This window comes from Misgurnus anguillicaudatus, chromosome 19 (genome assembly GCF_027580225.2).
Source record: "Misgurnus anguillicaudatus chromosome 19, ASM2758022v2, whole genome shotgun sequence".
NCBI classification, from domain to species: Eukaryota; Metazoa; Chordata; class Actinopteri; order Cypriniformes; family Cobitidae; genus Misgurnus; species Misgurnus anguillicaudatus.
The window spans coordinates 23372125-23396498 of NC_073355.2; the positions used below are offsets into that span (position 1 = coordinate 23372125).

General features: G+C 37.1%; 1 protein-coding gene across 4 annotated transcripts in view; it reads left to right on the forward strand.

The window, feature by feature from the left end:
- The window catches only part of septin9a (septin 9a), a 113827-nt gene that overhangs the window by 23978 nt on the left and 65475 nt on the right, over positions 1-24374 (forward strand). For 2 of the 4 annotated variants that reach the window (XM_055193357.2, XM_055193366.2), the window contains one exon: positions 9003-9080. In XM_055193357.2, coding sequence (XP_055049332.2) covers positions 9003-9080 — 78 coding nt within the window. Of the gene's footprint in view, positions 1-9002; positions 9081-14347; positions 14504-21222; positions 21523-24374 lie in introns of those variants that run through there. The other 2 variants (XM_055193381.2, XM_055193373.2) reach the window with 2 other exon arrangements.

The following is a 24374-nucleotide window of genomic DNA, read 5'->3' on the forward strand; positions in this document are numbered from 1 at the left end:
ACTAAAATATATGTTTGCTCATGTGGCAGTATTGAATTATTTAGCCAGTGGCAGCTTGTGACTGCTCATCCGAGGGGCGCAAATTCAAAATAAGTGTTCGGACTGGAGTGTCATGTGTGTTGCTCGTGTTTTCAAAATATGTGTTTGTTGCGTCATGTGAACCATGTGCATCACGTGTTTTATCAAAATAAGTGCTTGCTGCACATGTGTCAAAACCGTTTATGATAAAAGAGACGTTCACGTTTACAAAATACACGCAAGACACTCCCTTAAAGACACACTATGCAGTTATTTTACCTTAATATAACAGCTTCAAAGTTATTTTGGTGGTAAACAAAGTCATAGTAAGGCGAATCATCCTCCTGTTGAAGCTCGGGGACGACGCCACTAACAAAACCAGCAATGCAAGCTTGAGAGAACCGTCCCTGACAAATCTCGCGAGAATCACGACTTGCTTTACGGCAACGACGTCACACATGTTAGGCTTGTTCGACTTCGTGTGGCGCTGCAAAAACCGACCGCCGGATGACGTCAAAGTACCGCGAGAATGATCCGAGACGGCACTTTGACGTCATCTGGCTGGCGGTTCTTGTAGCTCTGCATGAAGTCGATCAGGCCTATAACAACAACTGCACGCCCGAATTTGAGACGTGAGGCTAAACGATTTAAAAGTTAAGAAAGCGCGTTCGGAAGTGAGTAGGAAAAGAGAATCTGACCATGTTAGGAACCGGACAAGAGTCCCACTCGGTCAGGTCTTTACTCGTTGGCGTGAGCTAAAAGACAGCATGGATGCTGATCTGGCGATCTTGTTGATGGACTAGTAAGTAAATCTCTCATTTGTAAACTTGTTTGCGATCTATGCTGTATGTTGTTGCGCTTGCTTGTAGTATGTCATGCGATTATCATGACAACAATCAATATCTCACATAATTATCTGGACATAAATAAGCCTAGAGGTTGTAAATAGTGTAAACATGCACAATTTGCAAACTATTATGATAAATAGCAATAATCATGTATAGTGACATTATAACGAACAATGTTATGAAATAATGCAACGTACACAATTAATTTTGTCATGGCATTTTGTAATGTTTACTTGTGATTTAGCTGCAATCATGTAAAAACTTTATAAGCTAGCAAACGCGGTACTTTATTATTATATACACTCTACACTTGGAATAAATTTCTTACTATCCTATTACCATCATCTGTAGTTTAGTAGACTATGCAATAGCCTAATATTTGTATGAAACTGTGAAACATTACCTGGTCATTATCTTTGGAGTACTAGAGTGGGAAATTACGACAGTTGCAAGTATTCTCCAGCGACTCTAGGGGTAGCTGTTTGACAAAAACGCCAAATTGCATAGAGTGGCTTTAACAGTAAACTCTGATTACGCATGAGATTATGCGAGAATCTGGCAAATTGACGCGAGCGTCTCTTTTATCATAAACCCTTTAGACGCGTCTGCAGCAGGCACTTATTTTGACAAGACACTTGATGCACACAGGATCTCATGACGCGTAGAACACATATTTTGAGAAAAGGAACGACACACGTGACGGGCTACAAACATGTTGTGACGAACTTCGCATTGAGTGCCCTCGAAAAAAGAAGTCACTGGCCGCCATTTAGCTGATTTTAACTTGAACATTTGCAGCATACAGCTCACTGTCGATCTGCAACGTCATGTATTTGTCTCTATGAAATGTTCTGTCCCTTTCAATTATCGCTGACATGGAGAAAAAAGTCATTTGAAACACAATTGAGTAGATGGTACTCCAGTTTTTTTAGATACAGTGACAGTGACGGAATGATCTGGTGTCTGGAGAAAGTAAAGCTGAATGTAAAACTAATAAAACATCCCACATGATCCGAAATGAAATAATGTTTCTTTGCATAGAGATAAGGCTATGTTTACATTAATGCGTCTACCTTTTAAAACGCATTACTTTTGCCACAATTACGCCTTTCATTTATACTACACCACTGTTTTCGACCCTCATAAACGGAGTCGTTCGTAAATGCTGAAGACCCTGTTTTAGTTTGAGAACTCAGACGTTGCGCTGCATTGTAAATGAACGTAGACGGAGTCTTATGTAAACGAACAGCTGATGTTAACGTGACAGTAAAAAATATTTTTATTCAGGTAAATGGAGGTTTGCAATGGAGGTTTTGCCAAAAATAGTAAACATCTACCAACCAGCTGTTATAAACGCTATATCAGATCGTTTTAACATGTATCCTTATACATAATTTTTAATACTTTAGCCGGCCACGCTTTTTTGCTGGAGAACACGTGTGAGGGAACACACACATGCACTTAACAGTGACAGGTAAGGGAAGAAGTTATTTGATGTTTTTCTGAAGTATACAGTCGGTTCGTACGAAAATATTCAAATGGACTATAAGATCATAAATATGAACTGCGAACGTTGAACTATTATAAATATACCAGCGTGAAATGGCTGAAGAGGAACTCCCTACACATTAAAGGAATAAGCATTTCTGTAGGCTAAGGCTATACTTCACCTCTTATTATGTTTGATTTAAGTTTGCATTTGCTAAAATTTATTTTTGCTTCAAGTTTGCTACTGTACTGTTCACTTGAATGCTTCCTTTTTAAATCATAAAGACCTTTCTGTTTGGTTTATAACATCAACATTAACCTATTAATCATATTAATATGTGGTAGGGGGGAGCTAGAACAATATGGGTGATTCTCACGAAAACTTGGTTTTAAAAATGTATGAAAATGTAAAAATTGCTTAAATTTACTTTTTTTTCCCACCAGACATTGAAAAACAAAGTCTGGAGTAAGTGGGAACATTAATTTAAAAACGTTTACTTATCATTTAACACTTTTTGTAACATAATTAAAAAAAATTGTCCTAAAAAATCTCATTACCGCAACAGACAGAAAACATCAACCCTGACATATTTTCAAAATGCCATGACAAACCTGAAAGAACATAATTTGGAGATTCTGCACATGCATTTAAAATCAAAGTATTATGCTTCTATTAATTAAATTAACATTTAATAAGCATCTGTTGCGGTAATGATAATCAAAATGTCGTGTAAGCATTCTGACAAGACAATATTTCAAATTAACTGTAAAAAAATGATTTTATCTGGTAGCCATCTTGAAGTAACTAGTCCATGTGCTTGGTCACTCAAAATCAAACTTTATTAAAATTCTGTATTTGTGCTTAAACTGTTCTCAAAAAGTGTTGAGGAGGATGAGAACATCAGGCATGGACACATCATTTTCCAAATTTTTCTTCATTATTATTATACATGAATATTCAGTAAATATTTTTTCTGTCATCTAAAGTAGTCTAGCAAAACAATATTTTTGTGTTAATTTGATTAAATTACAACATAATGCATGTTCAAACACAGCCGGACACATTGCGGTAATGAGAATTTCAGCAGAAAATGAGATAAAATTTCCAATTATAAATTCTTATGTTGAAATCACACATTGTGCAAGGTAGAACACAGTATTGTGTTAATTCTGATGCTTTTTAATGTTACTATATTACACATTTTAAAGCTAAAATCATTAGTGCCGTGGTGTTTCAATGGTTTCGTGAGAATCACCCATATAAGACTTTCCCAAACACATTTTTATAGGTTCAAAAATAGTGTCTGTTGTAGTTGGCGGCAAAGGACCCTGGTATGAATTTTTGTCAATATCGCACACCTGTAGGCTGCATAAACGCGCAAAGGTAAGCTATTATTAGAGTAATAAGTTATTTAACACTTTTATGCGCATGCCCAGTTACGTGATTGGTCATGTTTCATGCGTTTATGGTCGTGTAAAGCGTGGATGAAGATTCATTTTAAAATGCCGTTTTAAAACGCAAATGCTCTAATGTAAACAGGGTCTAAGTATGTAATGCTGATCTCACAAAATGCTCATCTGTGAAGTATACATTTACAGCAAAGTTATGATCATAACAGTTTTCCCCAAAATGGTCGATATTTATTGTAAATGGACTGCATTAATGCGCTGTAAGTCAAGCATTTAATGTTGACCATGTACAGTGAATGCCTTAAAGGGATAGTTTACTCAAAAATGAAAATTCTGTCATCATTTTCTCATCCTCGTGTTGTTTTAGACCTGTACTGCATAAATTTCTTTTTTCTGATGAACACAAAAGAAGATATTTTGATAAATGATGGTAAGCACACAGCTGACTTCCAAAGAAGGAAAAACAAATATGATTGAATTCAATGGGTACTGTCAACTGAGTGCTTACCATCATTTATCAAAATATCTTTTTCATCATTTATCACAATACTTCCATAATATTTGTTTTCCTACTATTGAAGTCAATAGTTACGGCAGCTGTGTGCTTACCATTTTTTAGCAAAATATCTTCCTTTGTGTTCTTTAAAATAAAAAAACTCATACAGGGTGAGTAAATAAAAAATGACAGAATTTTCATTTTGGGTTAAACAATCTCTTTAAAGGAGCACTTGATGATTACCATTTATTGCAGTGAAAGAAAATTGAGATGACACTTTTAACTGTCATCTAATGACATGGATTATTGTGACATTAAACATGATTTGAAGTTAAACAGAAGACAGTAAGAAGTTAAAATAAATGACAGTGTAGGTCTCAGGCAGGCCACACAGCGTGTGATGCAACCCACATTTGAGTTTGTATTTGGCAATACTGACCTGTTCAGTCATGTCTCAATGTTATGTGAAGGAACCCCTTATATTTACATGGAAAACAACCAAAATGATCGCACCCTTTCTTATCTCTGTAGTGGGTAAATAAAAAAATCACTTCATTTTGTCAGTAGTATTTAGCCTAAAGGAAGTATTTGTGTGATATATGCATTGTTGTGATCCTTATGTGCACTTTTACCTCACCCAGTCTGTTTCAAAATCTTTATTGTGTGATTATGTGCTGTAATTTACCTGGGACTATTTAGTGTTTAAGGTCTCTAAGGAGTTGTGAGAAAATACTGCCTAACTTTAATCAGAATCTCCTGAATGTTCAACAAGTACAAACATCCTGTAAATTGAATTCATTTTATTCAATTTTTGAATTTAGTTCAATGCCTAAAATGGCTGGTTGGTATTGTGTCTGGGTACAGTTTATGTAGATGTCCTGGAATAAACCAAAGCATTTAACAACAGCTTTGGGTTTGACTGATTTAATCGGGTGCGCAAGTCAACATTCAAAGAAACGAATGTGTGTTTCCACTGGCGTGCTTTGAGCGTAAGTCAGCAAGTATTTTCAATACTTTGTGTGGAAGCTGAGGTGCATTGTGGGAAGGTGTGGTACAGAATTTACTGTATACTCAATCCAGTTTGTAATTGCTGAATGTATAATGCATACTCGCGCTTAACCAAAAAGATGTATTGCTTTATTGGGCTATTTCTTACATTCACATTAGCATTGTGCTGACTTAAACGTAGTTTAAATGTTATTTCGATCTTTAATTAAAGTCTCCCTATGGTTTCATCGGATGCACGTGCGTTGTCGTGATTACGCATCTGTAAATACAAGTAAATAAAAAGTAAATAAAAGTAAAAATCTAATCACTTAAACATAATTTATAATAGTAAAACAAGGACCTTTAATTTGCAAAATATACACTTTTATTTAACTACAGTTTTGAATGTTTATTGCAAAATACCCAGATGTCACGGGCGGGCATTGAATCTTTGGATAGATAGATCTATGGATCCTTGGTTTCAGGGGAACAAAAGGCCACATTTGGAGGCTTGTATGTGAAAGAGCCTTCGAATTGGGACAGCCTTCATTGCGGCCCTGTGATGTCATTTGCCTTCAAATAAGGCCTTGGAAGGCCGCAGCCCCTGAATTGGGATGCACCCTAGGGATCCTTATTTTTAGGGAAAACCAAGGCAACATTTGGAGGCTGCATGTGAAGGAGCCTTCGAATTGGGACAGTCTTCCACATGGCCCGGTGACATCATTGGCCTTCGAAGGACGCAGCCCCTGAATTGGAATGCATCCTATAACTCGAACTACTGAGTCACATCTTCAACTGCACTGTAAAAAGTAAAACATAGCTGTTTTTCATTTGATATAATTTTTTTCATTCCAATAGCCTAAAATTATTAGATTGTTAAGTAAAATTACATTTTGTAATTTGTATGTGTCTTTCAATCTATTTTCTTAGATTGATACAATATAAAATTATAACATAACAATGAAATTCAAATTATACATTCAATCAAAATATTTTCTTAGACTGAAACAATATAAAATTATAACATAACAATGAAATTCAAGTTATACATTCAATCAAACTATTTTCTAAGATTGATACAATATAAAATTATAACAACAATGAAATTCAAATGATACATTTGATCAAACTATTTTCTTAGATTGATACAATATAATATTATAACATAACAATGAAATTAATATTATACATTCGATCAAACGACTTTATTAGATTAAGCACGGTTTGCGCATGCGCACAGGTGAAAACGCGAGAGAGTTCTGGGAGAGACCGAACGCAGAAGTTGTGATGGACGGTTATCTGCATAACAGCGCGAACAGGACACGTTTGTCAGGTAAGGAGGAATTAACAATAATTACACGTCTGCGTTCAGCACTAACACTATAATTTTTATAAGGTTACTAGTTCAGTTTTTATAAGGTGACTGGCACCGTTTTACCTAGGCTATAGCCAGGTTTACAGGCTAGCATGACCTATCTAGCATAATGTAATGGGGAAACTCATTCAGCATTTAAATACTTAAGTTAACGTCATATCATTTTAATAAACAGACACGCAGATTAGAAATTACTATAACGTAACTTTTTACATTAGCGGTATAGCGTTTACATTTGTATTCATGACTAAGGCTTGAGTATTTTGCATTTCTCTGCTGACAATTAACGTTACACGAATTACCTCAATATGTGATACGCTGAGTTTCCCGCTCGGAGAAACTTTGTCATACTGGCTCTGCTCCGGGCGCTCAATGAACGTGGATTTTATATGTTTTAAAGTTGCGAAGGCGGAAATGAATGTGAGGGAAATTAATTTACACTTTGAAACTCTAAAACTGATTAATGTTTGGATTTGAATTTTAGGGAAGCTGCTGCTTGTTCCTGGTGCTCTGAACTCTGACTGACTGACAGCCTCCATTTCAGTGCTATGAAGAACATACACACCGGATGGCAGAAATGCCTTCACCCCAGTCTTCACTATCGTAATAGTATCGTTGTTTGTTCTTTACTGTATGTGGCAATATCTATGTTTTGTATTTGATTTACATTAGGTATTTGTTCTTATTCTTGTCCTTATTGTTCTTATGTTGATATATTTTTGTACTGCTACATGAAATTCAACTTGAAATGAACTGATTACTTGAACTGTCTGTTTGTTTTGCCAAAAAAGTCTGTAAAAACAGTGATTTTTTAAAAAAATATTTAATAAATATTTAAAAGAACTTTTCTATGACTCATTTTAATGTGTGTATATATATTGAGAGAATTTAAAAATTTGACATTGGAAACTAAGGCTATTTGAATCTGAGGGAATAAGACTGTCTCCAATTTTATGGAGAAAATATGCAGCAGTGGCGTTAAATGATGAATTTTCACATGACTTGTCTTAAAACATATTAAAAAGACCACATAGACAAATAAACAACAATAAAAACCTGATTTTCTCCACAATGGGTCTTTAAAGAGAAATTTGCCATCAACTCATGGACTCTGGTTTGGAAACCACGATGAACTCATGCCAGTGGTCTACTCCACGCCAATTATACAGTACATTGGTATTTTTGTTGAAGAAAGATTTTGTCCATAGATGTCCAAAAATGCACATAACTGTTCGCTTAAAAATAATTTCATGACTTGCTTGTTGCCATTCAATCTGATAAATAAGGGTTTACAGAGAAATTCCCAATGTTTGAAAGTGATGAGATGTCAGATTTTTAACCAGATATGCATGTTAACTTTTATGGCATTAAATCACAGAGCTCGCTGACTCACTGACTCACCCCAGAGCTTCTGGCTGGGATTTAGCAGAAACCATGAATAAACCTGCACATCTGATGCTTTCTCAACACTGATGCACAGTTTTATTGTTTCCATAAGGAAATTCACACGTTCAACACTCCTTTGTGACGTACATTGCTACCAATGGGGTGAAATGTTACACCGAAATGTTTTTAACATGTTTTGTAAAATGTACCTATGCTTCTTTATTTATTCTTTACGCCAGTCCAGCATCTATGGCTATATTCATGGTGAGAACCATTTAATCCATAAACAAGTTGATCCATACACAGGTTTGGGAAGGGGCAATTTTGGTATCTCCAATTGACGTAACTTGCATGTTTTTAACCTATAAGAGGAAACTGGAGTGCCAAGAGTAAACCCATGTTGACACAAAACATGCAAACATACATGACCTAGCAGGGGCTTACACTGGGGACCACCTTGCTGTGAGGGTTTCATCTATTCAAATGCATTATAGTAGTATACTAATTTAACATTAATGTACTTTAAATAACCACAACTACTATTGGCATGACACGTCTATCAAGATACATGACCTAGTTCACCAAACCTGCACACACAGCAGATTCTGGTTTATCCTTTCATCTCTGTATTTTTATTAAATTTATGATAATTATAAACACTGTCACTTTGTAAAACTCTTTTCTTTTACGATATCTGATACATTAACACTATCCTATTGATCTTAAGTGTTTCTATTCCAGTACAGACTTGATAAGTCAGCAGCGTTTGATCCCTCTCTGTTTGTTTGTGGCCCATCTGTCTTGATTTTGCAGACACATGCGGACCATAATGTTAAGTGGGCAGAGCGTCATTACTTAAATGTCTGTTTTACATCTGCTCTCCTCTGCTCTATTTCTTCTGGACATTGTGTCTATTGTCTCTTTCTCAGTGTCCTTGTCTCTAAGCGGCAATCAGTAAATCCGAATTGTGTTTCTTTGTCTTCTGTGTTGACAGGTATCGCGAGGTCCACCAGTGGCAGTGGCAGGATGAGAAGGCCAGAAAGAGGAGATGCAACCAGTCCCACTGGTAGCGGTAAGTGACACATTTACACACTTTATTAAAATTGCAATTAAAATTGCAGTCTTGCACACACTGTAAAAAAAATTCCTTGTTGCAAGTTGAATACAATTCATTTTAACTTTAGAGAAGAGTTGCATTAGCCTAAGTTATTTCAGCTATATTTTTTATAATTTATAGCAACTCACTACTCGAGAAAGTTGGAATTATTTGTAAACTCAAGTTAATTAAACTGATAAATTTAGGTCCAACAAGGAATTTTTACAGTGCAGAATACTGCAGTGCAAATGTAAAATGCAGTAACTACATTATTAATATGTCAGGTAGTAGCAACAGTTTGTTAAAATATTCAAATCTAATATAAATTTAATTTGAGAAATACTGTACATGTATGTAACAGCTGTAAATAAATCTTTTCAACTACTTGTTTTTTATTTAATGTACACATTTTTTTATTTAATGTACACAATTTTTCACGGTTTCATTGTGGGTGTAGTTACTGTGTTTGTGTAGCCATCTATGTATATCAGGGTGGTCCTTATAACGGGTCAAATCTATTTATTAGGGCTGTCAAAAGATTAATCGTGATTAATCGCATCCATAATAAAAGTTTGTGTTTACATAACATATGTGTGTGTACGATGTATAATTATTATTTATATATAAATACACACACATTCAGGTATATATTTAAGAAATATTTGCATTTATATACTGTATATACATTTATATAATTTATATTATATATAAATATAAATATTTTATATATAAATATAAAAAAATCTTAAATATATACATAATTGGGTGTGTTTTTATATATAAATAATAATTATACATTGTACACACACATATGTTATGTAAACACAAACTTTTATTTTGGATGCGATTAATCGCGATTAATCTTTTGACAGCCCTACTATTTATTTTAAATGTTCAACTCTCACCGCCTAAATGTGTTAGGATATCAATAAAAACACACTGTGCAATGTTTTGAATTGTTCCTACAATATCTAGAGGTTGCTCAAAGCCTTTGAATATTTCCGAAATCAAATATTTTTGCAAAAACTGTACCATTTAAAAACGCACAACACACATAAAACTTGTTTCATGGAGTGTAACTTTGTTCCAGTTATTTCAGTCCGAGTAACCATATAGCTGACTTGCTTTGTGTTGCTTCAGCCATTGTCTCAGTGTATATATTGTGCTTCATTCACATTGAAGCTTTCTTCCCATGAAAGACATATCACAAGCAAAACAGGAGTTTTGAATGCATGGAGCATGATCAAATAAGTCCATTGCTGTCATAAGTATATATTATTAAACAATTATACATGCTAGAACAAAGTATCACATAATACGCCAATGTGTTAAACTTCAAACCTCTAAATATTAATTCATATTGAAAAAATTTGCCTCATTTTTTTATTCAAACATATTCATGGGGTGAGAGCATGAACTTTTAAAAGTTAAATAATAAGGACCACCCTGATGTATATGTATGTATATGTTTGTGTCTATGTATATGTATGCATGCAGTCTATCCACTTCATGTATTGTTTATGTTTTGGAAACATTTTAATGGACAGAGGTGACACTGTTGTGTATATACACAGGTAATGTACATGATGCGTGCATGTCTGAACATATGTTGTTGCGTGAGTTTTACACCCGGGTGCATTTGTGTCTGTTTGTGTATGTGTAACAGAGTGTTGTAATATCTCACCGCTGAAACATCCTCTTAACAGCGGGATTGCTTTTGCAATGTCAGCACATCTGCATATGGTGGCTGGTTTAAGATCCAGAGATCTTCATGAGATCCACATAAACACATGCTCACAAATAGCATACACTGGGTCAAGAATGCTAAATAATGTGCTTGTGTGTATCGTCCAGGGGGTTAGACATTTTAAGATTTTGTATGTGGGTGTATAGGTATGCGAATGTGTGTTTTTTCTTCTCTATGGTTGAGATTATTAGTTAGTTTGACAAACTATTAAGTCTTAGATGGTCTGATTCCATTTACAGTCATCTAAAGAATGTAGTGCATTTGTTGCTTTTGGATACTGACGTTATTTATTTTCTCTGGAAAATAATTTTTTTTTACTTTACAGTATCATGGATGATACTGCGATATTGTTGGTGCAATCTGTTAGACCAAACAGTATCACAGTGTATGTATGATTATGGAGAACAAAAGATACTCTGCCAATGTTTGTTTGTAAGATGCCAGACGTCTGCGAGGCTGTATTAAAAGCAGACATTGTACTTAACATCACTGACTGATCGAATGTTATACAAAGTGCTGCCCTCTGTAGGAAAGAACCATAGAAAGTTCATTCTTTGTCTTTAACTACATAAGGTTAACAATACATTTCAGACTCATTCTTGACCTTTGCGAACACCACAATGTGACATCATGTATGTTTGGTGAGATTGGTTAGCCTTTGCTGAGATTTCTTTGTGGATTATTGTGTGTCATGTGCTGCTTGCACAGTCTATTGCTGGCCAAAACTGTGACACAGCCTCTCTTTGAGATCTAGGAATTGTCATGTGTCTGGGAATTTAATGCTATGAGTCTTACAGTGGGTGTAGATCTATGAACTCTCTCATAGAGGCAGTATTGTTCCTGTGTTAAGAGGCCCTAGGAAAGACATGTGTTACATTTGTTAGTACAAAGGTGCAAGCACAGGATATCTGTCAACTCAGTTTATCAGCATTTGCTCATTCATTTTTGGTTGTGTGTCATTTCCTGTATTATATGATGCCATTGCTACTTAAAGGGACACTTCTTTGAAAATATGCTTATTTACCAGCTCCCCTAGAGTTAAACATTTGATTCTTACCGTTTTGGAATCCATTCAGCCGATCTCCGGGTCTGGTGGTACCACTTTTAGCATAGCTTAGCATAATCCATTGAATCTGATTAGACCATTAGCATCGTGCTAAAAAATAACCAAAGAGTTTCAATTTTTTTCCTATTTAAAACTTGACCCTTTTGTAGTTACATAATGTACTAAGACTGACGAAAAAATTAAAGTTGTGGTTTTCTAGGCAGATATGGCTATGAACTATACGCTCATTCTGGCTTAATAATCAAGGACTTTGCTGCCGTAACATGGCTGCAGGAGGCGCTGATGTTACGCTGAAAATAGTCCCTTTGGTAACTTTTAATAGCTATTTTCGGGCACTACGTAATATCATTGCGCCTCCTGCAGCCATGTTACGGCAGCAAAGTCCTTGATTATTACGCCAGAATGAGAGTATAGTTTCTAGTCATATCTGCCTAGAAAATCACAACTTTTAATTTAATTAAAAAAAAAATTCTTAAAAAATGAAATGTATTGCTTTAATGGGGATTTCACATAGGATGTGGTGTGCGCTGCACTATGAAACCCATTCATTTCAATGGCTTGCGCTGCGCAAGGACGGTTTGTTGTTGCGTCGAGCAAAGCGCTAGCGCGGCGGACAAAGTTCAAAATAGTTTAACTTTTGCGCTGCGCTCTGGGACAATTACCCGCGCAGCCAATAGAAACGCGGCAATGGACGAAAAGCTTGCACTGTGTGACGGAATTCCTGGAGGTTTATAATACAAGTTTACGCTTCTACAGATACATCCGAGGGAAAGATGTGCCATGGAAACACAATTCAAGTTGGCATGTCAGGTGTGTTTTAAGTCAGGTAGCTTGTTGTAAGTAGGCAGGTTAAGTTACGTGAAATGGAGGTGGGCAACATCAGCGGCTATATTCCTCATCCGCTATTTAACCCAAATATAAATACTGTAGTCATTTATAGTAAAGGTGGGAAAACAATCAAATGACTAGACGTTTCAAACTGAACGTTTTGAAAACTCCGCCTACTTTGGTCTGGCCAGCAAAGCGCCAATCGCTTGGCTGCGCTGAACCCAGCGGCGAGCGGAAAGCACACCGTGTCCTATGTGAAACCCGCATTAGAATGAGTTTTTACACCGCAGGTCCTCTTACATTTAAATCACCATTTTGCGCCACCATACCACTATACATTGTCTCAGACAATGACGAGTTGTCCTGTGGCCGCTACTGTAGCTTCTCTATGCGTTTCGAAAAGGACGGGTGAGCTGTGGACTGATCGATTAGTTGCAATTCACAGGCTCACCACTAGATGCCACTAAAAATCTACACACTGGACCTTTAAATCCTAAAGTGAACCTTAAAACTAAAGTGTGTATTTTTCGATGTTCTTTCATCTCTGATTAGTGGGGCAAGACTATCTGTTTGGGTGACCAATGGCAGATGGGGGAGTGCTTGGAAATCTGTTTGAAATCTGTATGATTGAAGTCATACTAGCAGATTATTAAAAGCACAAATTATTGAAAGACTTTGAAGTGCTTTAACACAGTCTCGGCTATTCCTGCGCCTGCACTGGTACCAATACTATGATCAATAAAATGTGAAATCCATGCTAAAGAGATTATGAGCATGAGCAAGTTTGATTTTGTCTATTAATTTTACCTTGATTTTAATCTTTGATGTAGTTTTACTCAGTCAATATTAAAAATATCAAGGTTATATTTTCATACAACGTTTCTCACATTATGTAGGATGATTTTATGTAAACCACAAAAAAATGGTTAACACAGGCAAGGTCACAAATATGAGACCAGGTTGCCTAATTTATCCTTACTAATACACCAGAGTGTGTTTGACATCTTGACCAAAAGTTTGTATTTCTTCACAAGTATTTGCGCCCCCTCCCAGCTGCCTGCTCGCTAAATAACCCTGGACCTCCCCAATGGATAAGCCAAAGGTCATTCCCACTTCCTGAAAAAAAACACATCATCCCCACTCCAAACACTGGACTGCTATTGCCCACATTGAGGAACACAAAGAAAGACGGAGTATGGCTTGGACATACTAGAAATTAGGAAAGGCAAGATATAAAATTGCTCGTGTATGTTCTGAGTAAGTGTTTCCAAGCGCTCTGGTGTGATGTTGGTTATCTTCTGTCACTTCTTGAATGCTCGCCAGGAAATCAGAGAGCAGTCCAGGATTCCTTAAGCCACTGAGAGGAGATATTTTAGGAAGAAACACATCACATGGCCTTGGGTTTCCATCTCACACACACAATGCTTCCTCAGTTTCAGTGGACAGAAAGCCTAAAAGAGCAGAAAGAAAAATGTAAAAACAACCAAAGTGAACGAGCAAGAAAAACGCCATATGATCAGCACATGGGTATGATGTAATTCTGCATCCGCTCATTATTATGGCACACGGAAGGAATTAAAGAGGAAGGTTGGGGTAGAGTTAAGAAAAGAGAGAGAGAGAGAGAGAGAGAAGGAAGGAGGGGAAAGCGTTAGCAAGCTACGACAGAAAGGGGAAGTCCAAAAAAAGGCTGGAGGAGAGAGAGGATACATGTGGCAGTGGAGGGTGTGAACTTAGCCATGGAGGGGGACAAAATCGCAGGTAAGAGACCGGCTAACGGACAACCGCGCTGTTCTTTTTGGATTTTCTATTGGGTTTTGGACGTGCTGGATGCTGGAGTGTCTAATCCAGTATTTTTCACAGATAAAACTGGTGATTTTTTAGGGTAGGACTACTGGGTTTGTCGCTTTAGCACTTTGTGTGTTGAAAGTGTCAATGGAGTTCACATATCCATGCTAATATGCAGTTATTATTTAATCATCTTTAATGAATTTATATCAGTTCTTTAAGTTTTGTCCCTTTAAAAGCTGTACTACTTTTGTCCCTGGTGGTGTTAGCGGTTCAGTTTGTAAGATTTTCCGTTGACAGGGCTGGATTTTCCATAGACTGGAAGAGGGAAGCCGCTCATCAGGCTGAGACAACAGCCAATAAAGAGAGCTGTGTGTGTGTAAAATTAAATGCTCTCAGATGCTAAATCAGTGCTGTGGTGTGTTTGGGACTCAAAGGGTGCTGGAAAATAACAGTACTGTGCTTCAACTTTAAAAAACATACAAGGACATTATGTAATAGCAGCCTTTGTGGGTTTGAATGTGACACACCTGGTACCCTGACTGAGAGGCAATGCCAGGATAAATACATGAAGAATGGCCTATTCGATCTCACAGCAGGCCCTGGATCAGCTCTAAGCTAGTTAGTCATTATTAGTCCAGGTTGGTTCATAATGGATTGAGCAGGAAATGCACCAGAACAATAGGATGACTCTTACAGATGATGATAATAATACCATGACGTTAAGATGAATACTAACAACGCTATACTGTGCGTTTACATGATACTTTTAGTTACCATTGTACTTTTTGTTAGTGGTAGAGAGCTTGTACAATAAGTGATTTAAACAGTACAGATACTAAATCAGAGCTATTATGTACAAAAAGAGAGACCAGGAAGTGGTGAATAAAAGAAATGATGCATGAATGGATCTCAATTAAAGACATGAGTCTGTTCAATAGGTTGCACTGTCAAGTTCATAAGTCATGACATATAATCCTCTCTGCTGGGGTTATCTGGAGATGTTTGTCTAAAAAAATGTCAAAAAATCTGTGTTTTGTTGGCTGGACAACAGCAACACTAAAAAATACTGAACAGACTCCACACATCCGCTTTTGTCAAACGACTAAGGTTTGTGGTGGAGACTCTGTTGTGGAATAAACAGAAAGCGATCAAATGCTTCCTACTTTGAATGAACCCTGCAAGTGCCGGCCAAGTGAATAAACGTGTCGTAATGAAAGTGATGAAAGCTATTTCCAGCTATGTGAAACAGCCATAATGCAAACAGTCTGCAAACATTTATCTTATTCACCTTGAACACATTGGTGCCTCCTAGATAGTATGCCACACTGTTTTATTCTTTATAGATACAACTGCATGTCACTATTTGTGCTTCCGTCCTTTTATATTTAGAAAATACATGAAAGCTAATAGTAATAGTAATGATGACAATAGGAAAAAGAAAGCATGGGTAAACATTATAAAGAATCAAAGAGTTCAGAGCTGTTCATAAGTCATACAAGCAATGAACAAATAAGACATGAACAATGTCTTGTCTAGTCTTGCATATAGGTGCTGTCTGTAACTTTAGCTGTATTTTAGACTCACTCAACATGTTTTGTGACTTTTCCTCATGAGGCTGCGCAGAATCATGTAAATGTGGGCTATACCTAAACATATCTTTAATGATTTTTAACATATTTTTAGAAATTTCTGAAGTGCACCTATAAGTTAATCATCTTATAAAAAGTCAAGTAGGGTCTAACATACTTTTAATACCCTTTTTAACTATTTAGCTTTGTTTTTATTTTATTTTAATTGAAACATGCAAAACTCAAAAGACAATAAATCTTTAAATTTATCATCATTTAAATCATTTTATTCATTCAATCAAATCATTTACACCTGATCATAGTGTAAATTATTGTTTAAATCAAAGATTTGATGTAGTATATGACCTGACTGCATTATGACATCCCTGCACTGTGACATTATTGAGGTAGATTGGAAACTTTATGCTCTCAGCCTCCTCTGCTTGCTGCTTGCATCCTGCCAGTATTACAACCTTGTACATAACGTGGAGCTTTATTTTTTAACACTTAAAAATTACTACGAATGAGATTTCAGAACTATGTTATCGCTATATTATCAAATAATATTTGTGAATATGTAGATAAGTTGTTTTTCTCATAAATAAATATATCAAAAGTCTGTCAGCAGAGGCCCCTGTGCAGGACTCCTCATCATGGGGCCTCACTCTTATAATATCACCTTAAAGTGCACCTATTTGGTTTAAAAAACACATTATTTTCCATATACCGAATATTTTTTGTAGCTCCAGATTTCCCTCTCTTTCTGAAACGCACTGATTCATGTACAAAACTCATTGCTTTGAAAAGTGCTGTGTCCTCATGGCCAGCTAATCTGTAGGTTGTGATTAGCATCAGCCGGAAATGTGACGCTCCTTACCATGTTTGAAAGATTCGCTCAAAATGCAATGCTAACAGGAGTTAACTTAGGAATTATAGTAATGTTGTTCCCAGGAAGTAAACTGTTGCCTACAATTCGTGTGTTTGTTGTAGTCCAAGAAAGAGATTTACGTTGGAGACGATATCATTGCATATCGTTACCATGTACTAATACACTCTTACATACCAAAGGAAATGTCAAATTGTGAATCGGATAATTGGTGCTCTTTAAAAACACAACACCAAAACAGGCAGAGAGAAAGAAATTTACAAATGATGTCAACAAAACCCCTTCTGTGTGTGCATGTATTAAACAGAAAGAGACAGAGAGACTACTTTTCTATTTACATGCAGACAGTACCTTGTTGTGAAGGCGATAAATACACAGTATAATGCTTCGAAGTTTGTATCAGGGCGTGAAGTTGAGTCTTCATTTCAACAGTGCATAATTTAAGTGACAGATTTTGAGCCCTTATAATAACAGCATTATGAGTTACAAGTTTCCTGGACCACCAGCAGCCCAGCACTAACTAAACAAAAACAAACCATGCATGCAAATAGCCTGACTTGTGATGGGAGACAGCGTGTAAACATGCATGTGCCTTTGCTTACATTTACACAATTACACAGACAATTTTTTACATCTGGGCAATCATTAATACAAACTTTAGATCGCATTCACTTATGAAACCAAATGAAAATACTTAACCCCCACTTTCAGCACAAACAATGAAAATGGCAAACATTTGCTGTTCCTAAACCAACTGACCTACAGATACAATTCTCCTGAAAGAAGACCATTATTGTCTGAATTTGAATTGCAAAAAGACAAAGTTATAGACGATGAAGTTCAAAATGTGATGCACAAAAATTTGTTTGATTTCATGAAAAATTGAAGCGAGTAGTCTGCATTTATGACTGGAACACAGCTTCAGAATGAAGGTACATGGTGGTGCTATGAATGTATAAGGTAAACCCTTTGACCATAATGATATATACACTGCTGGGTTGTTTCATTTAAGTTTGGGCAAAATATGGACAAACCCATCCACTGCTTTAAATTTCCCACATTTGACCCAACCATATTTTATGAACAGTGGCGACCGGTGACTTATTTTTTCAAGGGAGTTGCGAAGTTTGTCACAACATGTATGTAGCCCGTCATGTGTGTAGTTCCTTTTTTCAAAATATGTGTTCTGCGCGTCGAGTGCGTATTTGTGCATCACGTGCCTGCTGCAGATGCGTCTAAAGGGTTTATGATAAAAGAGACGCCCGCGTTTGCCAGATACTCGCATAATCTCATGCGTATTCAGAGTTTACTGTTAAGGGAGTGTCTTGCGTGTATTTTGTGAACGTGAGCGTCTCTTTTATCATAAATGGTTTTGACGCGTGTGCAGAAGGCACTTATTTTGACAAAATACGTGTTAGTTGCGTCATGTGAAAACGCAAGCAACACACATGAGACTTTGAACACTTATTTTGAATTTGCGCCCCTCGGATGAGCAGTCACGAGCCGCCACTGCTTATGAAATTTAATATGGTTCTTGAACAATAGAAAACATAGTAAACATAAAAGTTGGTAAATGAAGACACATTGGGCCCACCCATTTGGATCGGTGGGCTTAACAGGTTAAGTAATTATTTAGACACTGCAAGCCTGGGATATATTGTGTGTGGGTCAGTTCTCCTTCACAGTTATCTGTGCTCACTGTGGTATATCAATCTGAAATGAGTTATTGAAGCAGACATCATGTGTTTACAAAAGCCTGTCACAGCCTGGTACCGGTCTTTATGCTTCATAACAGAGTCTGTAAGATCTCACCGTCTAAAGCAACAATCAAACCAGTGTTCATTTTCTCGTTTTTTAGTTTATACATGCAAGACTTACTGCTAGAATTAAACTTCTACAATTCATCCTTCTCCAAGTGTCAAATTTCACATCTGTCTCATCATTTTATGTGTTATAGTGACATCTAGTGGTTATAATTCCTTTAATAATTCTCCTTTTACAATTGAAATCACACATTGCAACTTCATATGCATTGCTATGGGTTTTCAATAACATGCTATTTTATGACTTTAGGTGCATTTGTATAATTTCACAAGAAAACTGATAGAAAGTGTCAGTCATGTAACACGCAATAATCTTGAGAAGTTAATAGGCACATTGTACATTTTGTCAACTTTTAAGTAAAGTGATCACCTTTTATTTTGTTAGTTTAATATTAGGATTACTGTTTTACATTTACATTTATGCATTTAGCAGATACTTTTCTCCAAAGCGACTTCCAGTGCATTACAAAGCATTTTTGATTCTTTGTATGAAAGTTGGGTTCAAGTTTAATACAAGTGTTAAAGGACAAGTTCGGTATTTTACACTTAAAGCCCTGTTTTCAGATTGTTTATGATGAAATAGAACGGTTTTGACTGAAATTTGGACATATGATGCTGGCCTGAGAATTTTTGGGTGTTTATTGTATCACCTCCCACCTCTATAATGGCTGCATAGGTGCACTGGAACAATCCTTCCTAAAATGCATTAAACTTTTGTTTACCAAAACATGAAACTCACAGAGTGGTCAGGCTTGTATTAGATGTGCAGTGAGGTACGGTATTACTCTGCACCGGGAACGTTGTTTGTATTCTAGCAATTGGCAAAGGCGGATTATCGCCACCAACTGGGCTGGAGTGTCTATTATTCAAGCTCTCAACGGAAGAATACGGGTGTCAGGCGTTTGGAAAAATAAAAGTTTACAACGAATGCTAAAACACCTGTTAGAAAGCATCTTTTGCAGCGATTTTTGTGTGAGCATATCAGTGAACACCCCTGACCACTCGGTGAGTTTCACGTCTTTGTAAACGAAAGTTTAATGCATTTTAGGAAGGATTATTCCTGTGCACCTATACACCCATTGTAGAGGTGGGAGGTGATACAATAAACACCCGAAAATTCTCAGGCCAGCATCATATGTCCAAATTTCAGTCAAAACCGTTCTATTTCATCATAAACAATCTGAAAACAGGGCTTTAAGTGTAAAATACTGAACTTGTCCTTTAAATAAATACACTTTTTAATACAGAGATAGTATATTAAAAGTGCATTTTAGTTCATTTTCATGGTGTCTCAAAATAGCACAAATAAGTACACTTAGATAATCTTAAGAACATCTTAAAAAGTACTAAAGGTGATTTTTTTGTATATTAAGTACAAAATTAATGTGCGAAAAATAGAGCACTTTAAGTATATTATGGAAGTGTACTACTTTCTTACCTGGGTTATCAGTTCAAACCCATTATCGGTGCAATGCAGCCTTTCAAATTGCCTTTCAGACGCAAACTCTTTTCTATCCAACCCCACCTTGATCAGTGTTATGTATTTATATGCACAGTGAGTATACAGTATGTGTTTAGACATCTGTTTACGAGGGCATGCATGGTGTTTGCATTAGACATGCCTGAAAAGCTGTGAAATATGCTGTGTGATTAGTCGCATACAGCTTCAATTTCCTGTTTTTGTAGGCTCCGGTCCATAACCTTTCAGTTACATGTGACCCCTTTATCTCCAACATCACCACGCGGAGCCAGTCACCTTGTATCGTAGTGTTACAAGAAGGGAGCCGAACGATTTCCTTCTGGGAGATGCTTAAAACTCAACAAACCGGTCGGATGGCTAAATATCCGTAACCAGCTCTTCAACTTTGTGGCTAAAAGCTAAACCGTTGTTTTTTGAGTTGTCAAGACTGGCCCGATGACAGTGTGTGCTGGAGGCTGTAGAGGATGTGGTTGGGCAGAAACAAAGCTCTGATGAAGTCCGGGATAAAGATGAGGTCACTGATTTATGGTTTCGGCTTCCTCCTCGCTTCTATAAGAAACACCGGTGGTGGCCTCAGGCAAAAATTGCGCTCAGATTCAGGAAACTACTGTGCAAGCCGCAAGCGCAGACGTGCTCTCCTCGGGGAATCTGATGAAATATGTGCTGCTGCCGAGAGCTACGATTCAGCGTGTAGCCCTTCTAACGTTGTCCAAGATCTGTACTTTTACTAGAGTGTGCACGCACATCAGCACAATCTGAATGAGTTTAATCTAAAAATACTTCCGTTATCTCTTCTAGGATTGCATAAAGACTGCCGTTTCAGTGAGCGTGTAAGTGTGTGGGTGCATTGGGGAGTTAAAGTTGAGTATGAGCGATCCAGTAAGAGAGGGTGGAGTGAGAGAGAGAGAGAGAGAGAGCGAGCGAGGGGGTGGGGGGTTGTCATCGCGTTCTCATTCTGATGTCTGCTACGTTCAGAGAGCTGGAAGAAGTGGGAAAAACTAAGTTGGTCCTTTAAGAAAGTCGTGGGCTTGGATCTGGGGACTGCTCTGATCGCTTTCTGTTTTTTTTTCTGTTACCTCCTAATTTGGGATTTGTTTGGGAGCTGGAGAGCACAGAGTCTGTGAGAGCTTTGCCTTGCTGGGAAAGGTTGCTTTGATCCCTCAGATTTATCTTCAAAATGTCTGATTCCACTGTGAATGCGCATTTGGAGGGAATTATCTCAGACTTTGAAGGTTTGTGCTTATTTTTAACGCCTTCTGTAAAATACTTTCTTACTTTGGGATACTTTCTCAGTGCCTCTGAAGCATTTTATAATAGCAACCAAAAGTTTCACACACATGTCGAATTCATTTGGAAGTTGTATTATAAGTTGGTTTGTCTGTTTTTTCAGCTTGGTTTCAATAGCCGTGTGTGCTGTGTTTATGTCACGCGTGTCATGTGGCTGTCTAGTGTGTGTGTGTGTGTGTGTGTGTGTGTGTGTGTGTGCGTGTCCTACACAACGTGTGCTATTGACTCTTTTCTGTGAGCTATATACAGTAAGCAATGCATGACAGGAAACATCCTCGCTGCATTCAAATGAAAACAACTTTAAACAACACACCGTCAGAAGACTGACCAAGGCTAAAAGCATAACACCTGGCTTCCTTTCATTCCTCCTACACTTCTCTATCACCTCCTATTGCTCAAGCTTCACATATCTGTCTTTCATTTTTTCATCCCTCTGCTCCTGTCATTGATTTAGTCTGTCATCCTCTCTTTCCTCTCTGCTTTCCTCTCTCAACACCTCTCATCCAGCTGTGAGAGACCCTCACGCCTCTTTTATCTCACACGCATGCGCACACACACAAACACACATGTCTGTTTCTATCACTGCTCAAGTCTTGGAATGCATTTGTGGCAAACGTCAAAAAAAAAAAAATGAGACTATGTTAATGGAGGAGGATCCGGGTCGTGTGGTCTTCCTCAGTGACCCGGCTCACCCGGAAAGGAGACTTTAGCTCACCTCTGTGCATGTGCACCTGGCTGCTTATTTCTGGACATACACCCTGAGACTATCCATCTCAAATGGAAAGAGGCACTTGTCAGGAAAACGCAATGGATGTGTGTGAGAGAAACAGTATGCTCTGGCGTTGTGCTAAAACTTACAGATGAAGGAGGAAATTCCACAGAAAGTGCTGAATTCTGCGGGTGCCGAAAATGGTGACTTTGCCAGACGTGGGGTTTGCTTAGTGTAGTCCTGTCTTTGTGGATCTGAATGGTGTTGGGTGATTTTAAACTTTTACCTTGCCAGGTCTTTGAGTAAATGTCAAAAAGATTTTATCTACGTTTAGGTTGCTGTGGCCAAGAAAGTTTCACTGACAAAGTTCCAGTTTTGTGTGCTATGTGCATCAGACGGTCAGCAAACAGACTGTGGTCGGTCTTGGGGTGTGTCACCTGGGACTGAAACTAAACATACGTATGGGTAAACATGGGTTAACAATAGAGTGAGAGTGTTCAGACAAACAAGAGATAAAAAGATATTTGTTCAGTCACGTTTTTTTGTTTCAGACCAAGACAATTCTGGACAGACCAAAGTATTTATGCGACTCTGAATGGGTTTTGTTGAATTGCTCTGGATGACTTAAATTGGCAGCATTTGGTCATTTTAGGGACACATGACAACTATTTCAGCCCAGGACTAACAAATCAGACATCAGCATGGGAAAAGCACTCTCATTATGCCGTGACCAAACCACTTTTATGTTGTTGCATGTAAAGCTAAATGTTGTCTGTAAATCCACCATCAAGCATTGCTATTTGCAGAACTTATAGGCAGGCCTGACCACACTGTAAAGAGAAGTATGTACTTCATAGTGTGGTTAACTGCATTTTACCTCAGGCTTGAAAGCTTTAGTTAATGAATCTCAGTGTTTTCTGCTTCCTAAAGTGTTTATACCTGTTAAACAGGTTAGTATTATAGATTAGTACTTTCCTTTGGGTAAAGGAAACATGCTAGCACAGTTTTTTGCAATATCTGAATGCGTGTACATGCACAGTCTTACGGCGATTATGCTTAATAAACCGATATTGAGTGTGTTTACATGCACAGAATAAAAGCAAAAAAATCCAAGCTTATTATAGAAACCAGTTTTTATGCGTTTACATGCAAATCAATAAACCGGCTATGCAGAAAATTATGTTTACATGGGATTTGGAGATTTGTCAGGTTTCTGACATCACCGCCTATAGTAGGGGAGAGTGGGGTAAGCTGTCACACTGTTCATAACTCCAACACTCTATCTCAAAAATTAAATAGCCACTTTGTGTGACGACTTCTTCTATAGGCAACTTCGTGTTCACATGTGGTCAAGATGGCTCTAATCAGACGGTAGTACAATTTTCAAATATACACTGTAAAAAAAATCCGTAGAAATTACTAGCAAGAGTTTGTTCAAAGTTAAATGAATTTTAAATATTAACAAGTCTTTATCTTTACAGAATAAAACTATACAATAACAGCCTCATGCAAAGCATTCTGGGAACCAGAAATCATCATCAACCTTTTTCTGTTTTTTGCTTCAGATTTTGTTTCCCAGAATGTTTTGCTTGATGCTGTCTTTTAAGTTTTACTCTGTAAAGACAAAAACTTGTAAATGTTTAATGTTCATTTAACTTTGAACAAAATGTTGCCAGTAATAACATAAATTTAAATCTACGGTAAATTACCGGCAACCCAGCTGCAATTTCTACGGATTTTTTTTACAGTGTATGGCTTGAAAAGTAATTTGCACTTTATATTTTATTCAGAACTTTGTTAGGTATGAATGTTAAAAACTATTATTTTGCACAAAATAGAGGAGGCAAAAACATGTCTTTTAAAACTATAGCTAATGTGCCATGTTGGGGTAACCCTGAGATTTAGCCAACATTAGCACACATGTCAGTTTGGGGCAAGTTGTCTTAATGACTTTGGGGCAAGTCATCTCATGCTTTTTACACTGGAAATACTTAACCCTGGGTTATTCTAAACACTGGGTTAAAGGAATACTGGGTTGGCATCAAGGGGCTTAAAGTATGCCAAGAAAACATCCCCCACACCATTACA